General features: G+C 40.6%; 1 protein-coding gene across 5 annotated transcripts in view; it reads left to right on the top strand.

Annotated features, from left to right (window-relative positions):
• Nucleotides 1-12,001, top strand: part of PCCA (propionyl-CoA carboxylase subunit alpha) — a 335,273-nt gene extending 323,272 nt beyond the window's left edge. For 4 of the 5 annotated variants that reach the window (XM_053307833.1, XM_053307832.1, XM_053307835.1 and 1 more), the window contains 2 exons: nucleotides 8,679-8,756; nucleotides 11,613-12,001. In XM_053307833.1, the coding sequence (XP_053163808.1) occupies nucleotides 8,679-8,756; nucleotides 11,613-11,681 (147 nt within the window). In that variant the 3' untranslated portion in view covers nucleotides 11,682-12,001. The remainder of the gene's footprint in view (nucleotides 1-8,678; nucleotides 8,757-11,612) is intronic. The other variant, XR_008319164.1, reaches the window with a different exon arrangement.
• The last annotated feature ends 785 nt before the right edge of the window (nucleotides 12,002-12,786 follow it).

Raw genomic sequence — 12,786 nt, 5'->3', positions numbered from 1 at the left:
TCCCTCCCTCCCCCCCCCCCCCGCTGCCACAACCCTCATGTCTGGTATAAAATGCAGGAAATATACAGCTTTCTGAAATGAAGTTTCCACAACGCAAACAAGGCCCCAACTTTGCCTAAAAAGTGTGTGTGTGTGTGTGGCAGGGGTGGGGGTGGGGGAGCAAATGACCTTAAAAGGTTTCTGTTTCTTTAAATTATTGTGAAGGAAGTGGATCTAACTTCTTATGTAGGATATTGTAGGCTTTAATAGAAATAAGAAGTGGTTGGAATCATTAGCACAACAAAGCAAACTATAAGCTTGAAGATAAAAGTCCCTGGGGAAAGAGTCCTCTGAAAATAAATGGGACTTGATAGATTTCCATATCATTTATAACTTCCCTTAATTACACTTGGAAGACTTGCCAGTAAAACTGGAAAATTGGCAGCCTATATCCATTATAGTAATTTTGCCGACCATGGCAAGCAGCTGGCTTTACTGGATTTTATTTCCCATCACTCACAATTAATCATCAGCTGGAGATGTCTGAAACTCTTCAGAACGTAGCAATACTGTGTGACATTTGGGTCTCCTTAAAATGCTAAAATCTGCTGAGTAAATGGGCCGAGCTTTCCTTCAAGCTAACTCATTTTGGTGCAAGGCAGGCTGCTCCTTAATGAATGCCACTTTGATAATCGGATGCGAATGTGAACCTTGACCTGGTGTCAAAGGAGAGGACGCAGCAAGCTGGGTGAAAGATATGAGACTCAGATCTGCAAACTTTACACCAATTAGACAGAGTGGAGAAATACATCAGTGCCGATTGGGTTTATCAAAAAGACTTGCGGGGCTTGTGACTGTTTTGTAAGCCTAACATTGAAGACATCCTGTCACAATCATTAAGTCTTTATCAGATGATTCACAAAAGTCTTAGGGGAGTGGGCTAGACTCACAAAGCCCTGCCCTCAGATGAGAGTTTTCTTCATTGTACCTCTGAATATAAAGAGAAGGATAATTAATACTCATATTACTCTGTTGCATGTAGTGAAAATAGATTATAGAAAATAGATTGCTATTTCTCCAAGTTCTTTCATTTTCCAATTTTTCCTTTTTTAAAAAAGCACGAATGTCACGTGCTTTAGCACATTGTGTGTAAGACCATAAAAGCCACAAAGTTTATTAAACAGCCAGTTACTGCTTTCTTAATTTCATGTTCTGCTTCCTGTATTTTTATAGGTACCTAATTTTTTTTAATAGAAATTTAAAATGGAAATCTCTTGAGTACTTGATGCTATACTTCATATTTGGAATGAAATGCGGCTTCGTTCCTAGTCAGTGAACAATGACATTAAATATTATTTATTTTAATATTAATTTTAATCCCAGCAGTTTCATTTTTGTTTCTTCTGAAGAATAAAGTTTCTTTAATGAATATCTGCATTTGGTTTATGTTTTTGATTTGCCTGTTCTGGAAGTCAGGGAACTTAAGGATGAAATCGATTACTATGGCCTCAGATGAGTAAGAATTCTGAAGGTTTTATTTGATTTATAACAAAACACAATTTCAGGTCACTCGTAAAGCCTTGATTAAAGTGCAAAGAGAATTTTTAATCAGAACTGGATTTCATTGTTGCAAGCTGTACTATAGAGGATGATTTTTGTGCTTTTATTCCGGATCAATATCTTCAGAAGATGTGTAGATAAGTTATTGAATTTTTTTTTTTAAGCCTAACTTAATCCTTAAATGAGGAAAGGGGATATTTTAGAGATCTTTCAGATATTCATTTTCCGGCTTAAATAATACAGGCAGGCAAAAAGATACACAATTATGCAGTGAAAGAAACTGAACAAAGCCCAAGAGAATGAATGAAAGACTAAAGGGAGAGATATTGCGGGACTAATTTTAGGATTTGCTGCTTTGCCACACAGTGGGAGGAAAAAAAGCTACAAAGGATTGACAATGAAGAACAATTATTAAATGTGGGTGCTTAAGTGACACTTTCGACCAAAGCTGTTTTAAACAAATTGGTTATTATTAGAAATAATGCCACAGTATTTAAACATTGGGTATCTCTGGAAATACAAGATTCTTCTTAAGGAGGAGAACTGGCAAGGTTAGTTTTTCTGGAAGGGTTTACTAGATGATTTCTTTCTAAAGAATAAAATTCCTAGCTACTTCATAATATGTATGTTGCAGACCCAAAGACAGGAAAGAATACATAGCAGATTCAGTTGAGAGCTCATAGCTCATGGCAGGGCATGAGCTTCCTTGCAACTTCCTTTAAAAAACAAAAACAGAACCCATTGTGGAGCCCTATTGGAGATCTGGAAAATGACTGGAGGGTGCAAATTTTGTACTGAGCCACCTAATGGCTCAGCAGGAAATGACTTGCATAGCAAGTATGAGGTTGCTGGTTTGAATCCCCACTGTTACCTTTATCAGGCAGCCGTGAGATAGGAAGATGGTGAAAGGCATCATCTCATGCTGCGTGGGAGGAGGCAATGGTAAACCCTTCCTGTATTCTACCGCAGGGCTCTGTAGTCGCCAGGAGTAGAAACTGACTCAACGGCACACTTTATCTTTTACACATTTTGTACCAGGATCAGGAAATTCTGTTAGCAGCATGTATGTATGGCAGAGTGTGTGTGTGTGTGTGTGTGTGTGTGTGTGTGTGTGTGTGTGTGTGTGAAGTACACACACATTAAAGTTTAGAAAATGCTGCTAACTTGAAGTAATGAGATGAGAGTTTAGAAGTTGGGGATTGAAGAAGAGGTCAAAAACAAACTTCTCCATTTCAGAAAAGCCAAACCCTCCTCTGAAGTTCAATTCATAGTGAGTTCACCTCAGTGCCAGCCATCCCATCCCACCCTTCCCTGCCAGTGGTTCCCTCCTCCCTGTTTTCTACACTTACCATCTATGAAACCTTGGAAATACCAGGTCTGTTCCCAGTCAGACGTGTGTGTGTGTGTGTGTGTGTGTGTGTGTGTGTGAGAGAGAGAGAGAGAGACCCATCTTGAAATGAAACTGTTCTTGGTTGCTTCTCTTTCCATTAGCTACCATAATGTCATTTATTCTGTGTGTACAGTTCACAATTCAATGCAGAGTTTAGCCAGCCAATATCTACTGTTTTCAATCTGTTTATGCGTGTATTTCTGCCAGTGTTGGGTTGGGACCAAGCTGACAAATACTCTACTCAGAGCTTTATTTCCTCCTGGAGCGAAGGGAACCAACCCAGTGGGAAAGACCAATGCAGTCAGGCCTGTGCAGATGTCTGAATCATTCACACAAGCTGCCAGCCATGTGGGTTTCTCTCAAGGAAAATGGTACCTGTGTTTCCATGGGAGCTAGGTGCCCTGGGATGCTTTCGGATTATTTGTGTTGATTAGGGGGCTGTGGTCTGTTTCACACATGACAAATTGCATGTCCATGTGGTAGGTTTCCCATGCCACATATGTATGGCTAAATATATGGATGCATATTAATCATGTGTGAGTGTAGACATGAGGTACTCATGATTCCCTTCATAGTATGATGTCTGTGGATTATCGCTACTGTTATGTACAATCAGACCATTGGTGTACATGGCACCTAAGCAAAAAAGACAAGTCTCCATTTTTACAAAGGCAAGGGACAACATGGGGTGCACATGAGCCAGTGGCCATTGCATGTAATTAGACATCCATTTGGATGAGGCTTAAGCAGTTCAGGCAAAACCTGCACAGAGGAAGTAGGCTTGAGGGATTTTTCAAAAGAAAGCAAGGTGGCAAACTTAGGTGTTCTGCAAGGGAACCAGAACAAAGGGGAAGGTTGAGAGAAAGAGTGGGGCTGTTTTGCAGAGCAGCAGACCCTGGAGTGGTTGATGGCGGTAGAGTGGGAGGTATAGGAGTAATGGGCAGGGATATAACAGGATGTTTGTGACCTGGAACAGGAAGTTTGTGTTGGGTTTTTTAAATGTATAAATGTCCCCCTAATCCCACTGGGTATTTAGTCCCAGAATCAGTGGTTGACTCAGGTTTCTTCCAGGTCAGCAAAAGGCTTCATGATTATACAACCATGTACACCAACAACAAAACACCCCACTCTGTGCTGATGTGCTTCATAGCCCTCACCCCCCTCCAATAAAAGATAACAGGGCTGGTTTTCAGAGACAGAAGCTGTAGCGGAGACTGAGAGAGATCTTCCCCCACTCCCCAACACATAATTCAAGGTTCCCAATCACAGAGATGATCTCTCCACAGGGACAGCATTTTGTCTCTGCAGACAAATGCTGCACTTGTGGACAGTGGAGCGACGGATCTGCAGAGTGTGTCAGCATGTGGGGGTGGGGGAGTTGCCAGAGCGCTGCTGTTACCAGGGGTGTCGCTATAATTGAGCGAATGGGTTCAAAGAACCCAGGCCCTTGAGCTCCTGAGGGGTCCCCAGCTCCACTTCTCCTATCTTCTTCATTATCTCCTTCACTCCAAGGGACCACCAGAGAGAGCGGTGAACACAGGCCCCCACTCCCCTAGCTATGCCCCTGGCTGTTACTGTGTACTGTGGACATTGTTGCATAATGCCTGAAAAGTACTAAAGACGCAATGTGATTCGGACTGACCTGGAACACAAACAATTGAGTGGTGGCCAGCCACAGAAACAGTGAGCTGATGTGCTTAATTGGGCTACCTGTATGACTAGCTGCCCAATTTGACAATCTGCAGTTCGGGTCAACTTGACACAGATTGTTACAGCATAATATGGTACTTTGACATCCTGTTCGTTCTCATTCTCTATCTATCTGTCTATCTATCTATCTATCTATCTATCTATCTATCTATCTATCTATCTATCTGAGAGAGAGAGAGGTGCCCTGTCCACCGTAACTCAGTGTTCCAAAGGGATTTTTGAGGATTCTTGTGTATATACTCAGTTCAAGCATATATGCATTCCTGATGTTTATTCTTTAAGCGTCCCTAGAAACTGCTTCTCCTTTTCATTCCCTCACTCTTTCTAAATGTCATAATTGCTTTCCTGTTTTGATTGCTTGATTAAATGCCGTCAAGACGGTGTTGACTCATAGCGACCACATTGCTAGATTCTCTCCAGGATGATCTGTCTTCAGATTGGCCTTTAAGGTCTCTCAGGGGTGCATTCATGGCTGTCGTAATTGAGTCCATCTACCTTGCTGCTGGTCGTCCTCTTCTTCTCTTTCCTTCAACTTTCTCCAGCATTTCCTGTTTACCTGTTCCTGTTACCAAAGGGTTTAATAATGGAAAGCAAAAACTGTGCAAACAAAACAGAATAAATGTAAGCAGCACAAGCAATTCCCAAAAGTTAACCTTTGCTATGTGGGAGCTTCTTTGGTATGGCTACTTCCTGCGCTCTGAATATCACGGCAGAAGCCCTGCCTGCGCTCCACACTGAAACTCCTTCCCATGCTGACATCAACTCTCTCAGAAACTGGGGCAATGCAGCTGTGAGATCCATGCCACAAAGATCATGAGAAGGGCCCTAAGCTGTGTTACACAGTATGCACACTTAGGTGCTAATATTCTAGACTGCACCATGTCAGGCTGCAGATGAGGGTGTATATCTTTTCTTTTCCCCGACATAAATATAGGTCTACATGTTTTAAGCTAACCACAGCAGGGAGAAAGGTACACTTTTAGCAAGATTTATCTCTTTTTAACTTTTGTTACAGTGCTTTAGTTTGTAAGATCTATAACACTATTTTTTTTAATACTGCATTCCTCTCCCTGATAAACTAGTTTGCTATATGCAGGAAGCTTTTTACATGAGGAGCATTCAAAAAATTGACTTTCCCCTCTTGCAGTCTGATGTAGTGCAGACTGCCTCCTAGAATGCTGCCATCAAAGGTGCTAACTATTTAACAGCGCTGCATTTTTCTAAATTTCGGGTTTCATTTGCTCAGGCCCAGTTAAATGTGTTGCCCTCTTCTCTTTTGGAACAGAGGTTTGCTAAAGATCATCCTGTAACGTTTTCTTGGTTTCTTGCCCTTGTGGCGCTGGCCTCTTGGAAACTGTCACCCATGTTTTGTTATATTGTTCTTTGTATCGGGACGCCAGAGAAGAACTTATTTTTCCGATGTTACTTAAATTTCCTGGAAGGTGTGAGCCTTTTTACGCATTTTATTGCCTCGCGGATTTAAGTTCTGAGATTACAAAAACTGTAGTTAAATTTTTAAATATAGCCATTAGGTTAAGGTCTCAATTAAGCGCTTAATTGTGGGAGCCGCTTATTGTTTTTAAGTAACTTATTATGAATGATTGTATTTTGTTTTATTGTGTTTTAGCATTGATTATTGAACACTGTATTGGACATATTTGCTACCTCTATTCTTGCTGGCCAATAGCTGTAATAAAATTGATGATGATGAATGCTGCCATCTCTCTTTGCTTAATGTGTAAAACAACTCTTAACATCAGAGGATTTTTACAAAGATCCAGGCTAAGTTTTGTTCTTTTTTCTAGATTTACATCTTACTATTAACTAAGCTCACAATTAGTGTTTTCTTTATGGACAGTGTTTCCTCCCTCCATAAATTATTTTATATATCCATGATGGGATTTACATATATAAAAAGGTTCACAGTTTGGGGGCTTGCATAATAAAAAGGCTTGCAGTTTGCAAGCATTCCTGCTCTACCACAACATGAGCGTGCACTCCCCCTTCACTCCTTGCTGGTTGATGACCAGAAGAGCTGCTTTGTTTTGAGCATGTATTGGTGTCAGGAATCCTTGAAAATACAAATTCTAGGAGATTGAAATACCCAAGAAAATTAATACAATTTATCGTTGTTCGTCTCTCTCATTCAGTGTCTCAAATGATTTTCATGGAAACCCAACACAGATTGAAATGCAGTAAACTGAAACAATATAGCTTGTTTGTTTCTTCCATCATTCTGTGAACATCCAAACTTTCTGCTTCTAAAAGTACTCGGGAAAACTGCCAAAGTTTTTCAGAAGGCATCGTTTCTCAAGTTTTTCCAATGGGGCAGTTTTTCTGCATTTTCCCTGGAAATTGATGGGTTTTAGATTTTGTTGATTTTTAATTTTCTGGTAGTGTGGGTGAGGTCTGGAACCTACTGTGAAAATGGCATATTTCTTTCTTTCATGGGAGTTTCATGTCAGTCAGTCAATAAGGCCCAAGTAGCTTTATATATATTACAAGCTGTCCCGGGAGCAGAGCATCTGCGCCTCTAGTTCTCCCCCTTCCTTCCCCCCTCCCTCTCAGCTCTGCCCCCATTCTTAGCCCCCCCCCGTCACCGCCATTGCTCCCCTCCCCCAACGGGGCCGTTTTCTTCCCCCATCCGCCGTCACTGTTTTCTTTCTCCCCTCTGCCTGCACGCCTGTACACTGCCATTTTCCTCTGCCCTTCCCGGCAACTCCTCGCAAATTCTCACAAGAGCTGCCACACATAGGATTAGCAACAGGTACATCTTAGACAATTATATATAGAGGCGGTGGAGGGAAGATGAATAAAAACTACATTTATTCAAGCAATAGATCCGTTGATGCATCCAACGACAAAATATGGTGCTTCCAGTGACAAAATTGTATAAGTGGGTGGTATAATCTTGAAAATAGAACTTCATAATTGTTTTATTCCATACCCAGTATTTCAAGGCACTTTTATAGACAGAACCGCAAATTGTTGCAGTCACTGATTCTGGAATAGTATAACATCTCCAAAGGAAGTGACAGGTCATGCCTGTCATTCCTCAGGATCTTACTACTTCAGTGCAAGGCGGCATAATTTGTATCCTCTATAGCTTCTGTTTCAAAATGCAGTTAGTATATCTCTTCCAAATTCAGAGCTTAAACTATCTGTACATTGTGATGTTTGACTTTTGCAGAAGAAATGATCTCTCTCTACAGAAACAAAATGCCCAACTTCCTGCAAAATGGTGTGTTTATCAGGCATAATATCTTGTCAGCACAAATTAGACCCATGCCTGCCCTCAGCATCTGGCTCTTGAGGAGTTTCATTAGAAATCCATGGAGCTGTATGTTGGGTTGCTGCCTTCCTTGAAGTTGTGTACAGCTTTTAGCAGAGATCATACAGGCAGCAAATGGGAAGCTAAAGGGCTACTCTGAATAAGTACAAGACTGGAGTAGTGTTATATTTTGATTCCATACGATTGTTTTAATAGGCACAAATTGGTGCCTTTCTCTTAGCTACTATATGAGCCCAAGTTAGCTTCCATGCTATGTATATACTAGTGCTAAAAACAAACAATAAAAAACAAACTGATTTGTACCAAGAAATGCTGAGTTCTGTGACCTGTATATATTATGCAAATGACTTATATTTTGTGTATATAATTCACCTTCTCTTAATGATGGGAATAGGGCAATGAAGTGACACTGAAAGCTGCACTCTGATGACTGACAATCCTCAAGAGTTCCTCTGGCTTTGGAAATTTCACCAGGCCTTGTGCATTCAAATTCAAGCTCTTTTTCAAAACCATAAGTACTAGAACCATAAATGGAAATTGAGATTCTTGACAAGATGCTTTTTGACAAGATGCTTCCTAGCATCAGAAAGCAGAAAGGAATATGGGATAGAAGATGCATTTAGAAGCAAATTCTATTGGTTCTAAGAGTTCTGCAAGAACAAAATATTCTTAACTGGCACCTTTTCCTTGAATTTTAAACAAGGCTATAAGAACTTACAGCATTGTTTTGTTTTGTTGTTTTTCCAGGTTGCAGAAGGTCAAGAGATCTGTGTGATTGAAGCTATGAAAATGCAAAACAGTTTGGTTGCCGCTAAAACTGGCAAGGTATGCCTAATATACTACTAGAAGCTTTATGGTAGTTGTCAAGTTGATCACAGGCTTAAAAAATAAATAAATGATAAAAATAGATGTAATTATTCCTCAGAAATCTTTAACTTTGGCATCAGTTTTGGACTGCATGGTATCATTCTGAAACTGTGCTAACACTCCAGGCTTTGGATACATAAACGTTTATCCGTTGTTCAAAATGGATTTGTCTTGGCTGCAAGTCTTCCCCTCCAATTTGGGCTTAGGTCACAATCCAACACAGAGTTCAGTGTGCTTAGATTTGTGTTCAAATGTGCTTGTGTTGGATTATGACTCTAGAACAGTATACATTTGTAATATCTATTTTTATTCCTGGTGCAGCGGTTTTCATTTTATGTACTTACTTTAAACTTTCAACATCAGACATGCAGAACTGGATCGCCTTCTTCATATGTTTTCTCCAGTATGCTCTGTTCAGCATCTCAAGTCCTTCTCTGTATTTCTCTGTTGATTGAAGTCTTATGGATTTCTGCAAGAAGCAGAGCCTTTTCTGTGGGGGCACAATTTTGTGCCCTCCACACTTTCTGCTTTCAGACAGTGGCCAAGTCCTGGAGTTTCAAAGAGACTTTCAGATCTGGCTGATTTATTAAAGTTTTGCTGCTTAGTTTTATTTTGCCACTATGTATGCTTTGTATTTTATTAGACTGAAGTTCTGCAGTTGTTCTGTTTTGTTTGATCTGTTTTCTGTAAGCCGCTATGTGTTGCTTGTTAAGAGAGGAAGAATATAAATTTTTAAAAATAAAAATAAATAAAATATTTGGGCAATACATAATTCCAAGTTTACATCTAAGCAGGATTTCTTTTGAATTGTTTGTGAGTAGCAGCTCCCTTGCCCTTCTCAGTGGCAAGTTTTTCAAAGTGGTTTGTCAACATGCCTCCAGCAGAGCTAGCCCAAGCCCACCCTCCACTGTCTGCGGTGGCATAGCAAGTTTCTTGCCCCAGCCTCACACTCCATATTTTGGTGGTGCACGGTGTGCTGCTTGTTCTCCTCCAGCTTCTCCCTTCCCCTCCAATGCCTAACCTGGCAGCAACATGAATCTCCTCTCTTCCTACTTTTCCTTCTGACTATTTTCAAAAGCTAGAGAGGAAGAAAGCTGAAGGAAGTGTGGCAGTGATTAGCTACACTCACCACTCCCGTCCTCCTCCACAATTCCTTCTGTTTCTTTCTCCTCTAGTTTCTGAAAATGGCAGAGGCAGGAACATGGTTCTTTAGACGCTGCAAAGTACTTAAAAGTATGACCTCTGCTTTTCCAGAAAGGGATGTTTTATAATGAATTACTTTGACCTTCATAGTCTCTGTGTAGTCCGATGCTTAGTCTCACATGTAGGTGACCACATTTATGTGGGTCTGCACAGATGACTGTCCAAAGAACAGCCCTTACAGGCAGGTGACATGTTCGTATCAATTTTTGTTTGCATTGTTTGCATTTCCAGGACCAGGGTTGCTGTGAAAAAGTATGTACGTTTGTAGCGGATTAAAGCCTTTGTCTCAGAGCAAACTCATGGGAAGGAAAATGGTGAATCATCCCTTCTGAGCTTTCTGGCAAGGCTTCTCCTAAAACTTTTCTGTAACTTTTGGTAGGTTCAAACGGCTGCCACCAGCACCCGCTTATCGAGAGTTTAACCCCCTCCCCCCCTGGGCTTGGAATGGAATCCCAGGGAGACTCTTTCTTTTGCTATTGGAAACGTACAAAAATCTTCCATGTGCAAACCTACACGCGGTGAGAAAACTGATAGCTGTTGACTGCCTGAGGTGTGTTTGCACCAAAGTAAAAACCTCTTTCAGCCCCCACTTTCTCCCTAGTTAAAAACCCTCTCAGAGAGGCTTGTAAAAGTAAAGAACAAAAAGAATTTTATTCAAATACTACAGACTACTTCCATCTGAGGCTTTCTCAGCTTTTAGTTACAGGTAATAATACTCAGTAATTTACAAGAATACTTCAAAAAGCATCTCGAATAATGTTGGGGCGGCACACTTAAAAAATTGTAGTTTCCTAGTTGCAAAGAAAAAGTATGTCGGAAAATGCAAAAGCACCCTTAAAAGCTTACAGTACAGATAAGCAATCATAGAACAGTGTAAGGTTTGATGGCCACATTCTTTCCAAACTGTCCTTATGGGTAGCCCCAGACAGGATGCATCACAATAATCCAACCTGGAGGTGAGTGAGACATGAATTTCTGTTCAATCCAGAACTTACTTCTCTCTGTGTGTCACATTTCTGAACATGACATCCAAAATGATTTAAAGCGGAAATGATAATACGGAACAACCCCAGCATGAAACTCACTAGGTGACTCTGGGCCAGTCACTTCTCTCTCAACCTAACCAACCTCACAGGTTTGTTGTGAGGAGAAACACAACCATGTACACTGCTCTGGGCTCCATGGAAGAAGAGTGCAATAGAAATGTGAAAAAATACCACCCATGCCACTGCTCTTAAGGCTCCAAGTAAAAATAAAGTTTTATTAGATTGGCAAACTGTGTACCAAAAGTTTTTTGTTGTTGTTGCTGCTTCAATTTCCCACTTTAAACAGCTACATATAAAGGTCTATTTTTTTAAAAGACATTAAAAAGCAAGCCTTCCTTCAGTATTTTGGATAGGAATGAAAGCACAGCACAGAAACTTGGACAATATGCTTGATTACATTCCTAAAGATGTTTTTGGATTTGAGTCATTTCATGTGTTCATAGGTCTTGTAAATAAAAATCTACCATTTATTCTCTTTGTATGGTACAGCCAGCTGCTATTTTTAAAAAGGTTGGGCAGCCCTGTTCTCAGAAACAATTTGATTATTTCTTCCTTTGTGTTGCAGGTGAAAGCCGTGCACTGTAAAGCTGGTGAGACTGTGGGGGAAGGAGATCTGCTTGTGGAATTGGAATGAAACCATTTCTGTCACATCTCACAATTGGACTAGCACCTGGTATCTCCATCACAATTTCAAATGGATGTTAACCTAGCAAGGGAACTGTGTGAACTCAAATGCCGCTGTGTTTGGGTTTGTTTTTTTTAAACAATCTATATTGCACAAGAGGCTATGGGGCCCTAAGGTTTAGCCTGAACAGGCTTACATTAAAATTGTCTCTGGATCTCAGATTTCTCTTCTTTATAAATATCTGTACATATGAGATTTGTACTTCACTTCTACAGTTCTACTGGTATCGAACAAAAAATTAAATAAAACTAAACATTTTGGCATAAGAACTATGTCTGTGTTATTCACACTCTTCACAATGATGATACTTTAATTTAAGGCTGGATCTGTGTGTGTGGCAGAATGATGTAGGAGAATAGATTGTACCAGATCAGACTGTAAGCACAGGATACTGCTTTTGAATGTTTCCTAAATAAATATTCCCTGCAAGAAGAAAACTAACAGCAGGGAGTTTTCATATATGTGGCAGAGCTTTCAAAAACATGGGCTGCAGCCTATACGGTCTGCATAATGCTCCACACCACAGATGTGATAGTGCTCCTTGCACAAATGCTTGTTCAGAACAGTGCAAGGGCTGCTTCTGAGTCCACAGCAACTATGAGGCAAACTGTTACAGGGACGATAGGCTACGCCTCCTGTCAGCCTATATCATCTTCTGCAATCTGAAGTGGTACAGCCTCAGGATTCTGGCACCTCATTCTGCTGCATGAGTAGATCTGACTGAATAGTTAATACGCTTAAGACTGAATAATCTGCAATCAGGGATGGCCTGGGCAAAATAATAGGCCTAGACCCTCTTAACATATAGCCTAAGGAAGAAGTTTGGGTATCTCAAAAGCGTGCAGTATTTAATACTGATTGAAAAAAGAAAATGACAAAAGGAAAGGTTTGTTTGCTATTGAACTGTGATCACTGTGTATTTAAAAAAGCGGTTCTGGTAAGAACCAGCATGGAGCCTGTTCCCGCGTGGGGCTCAGGGTGATTGCTCCACCCTAAGGATGGCCCTGAGCACAACTATTGGAAATAATAGCCAATGGCCGTACAATCATATAAC

The sequence above is a fragment of the Hemicordylus capensis genome, chromosome 3 (genome assembly GCF_027244095.1).
Source record: "Hemicordylus capensis ecotype Gifberg chromosome 3, rHemCap1.1.pri, whole genome shotgun sequence".
Taxonomy (NCBI): domain Eukaryota; kingdom Metazoa; phylum Chordata; class Lepidosauria; order Squamata; family Cordylidae; genus Hemicordylus; species Hemicordylus capensis.
The sequence above is the reverse complement of the archived record's forward strand: the minus strand, read 5'-3'. Positions and strand labels throughout refer to the sequence as shown.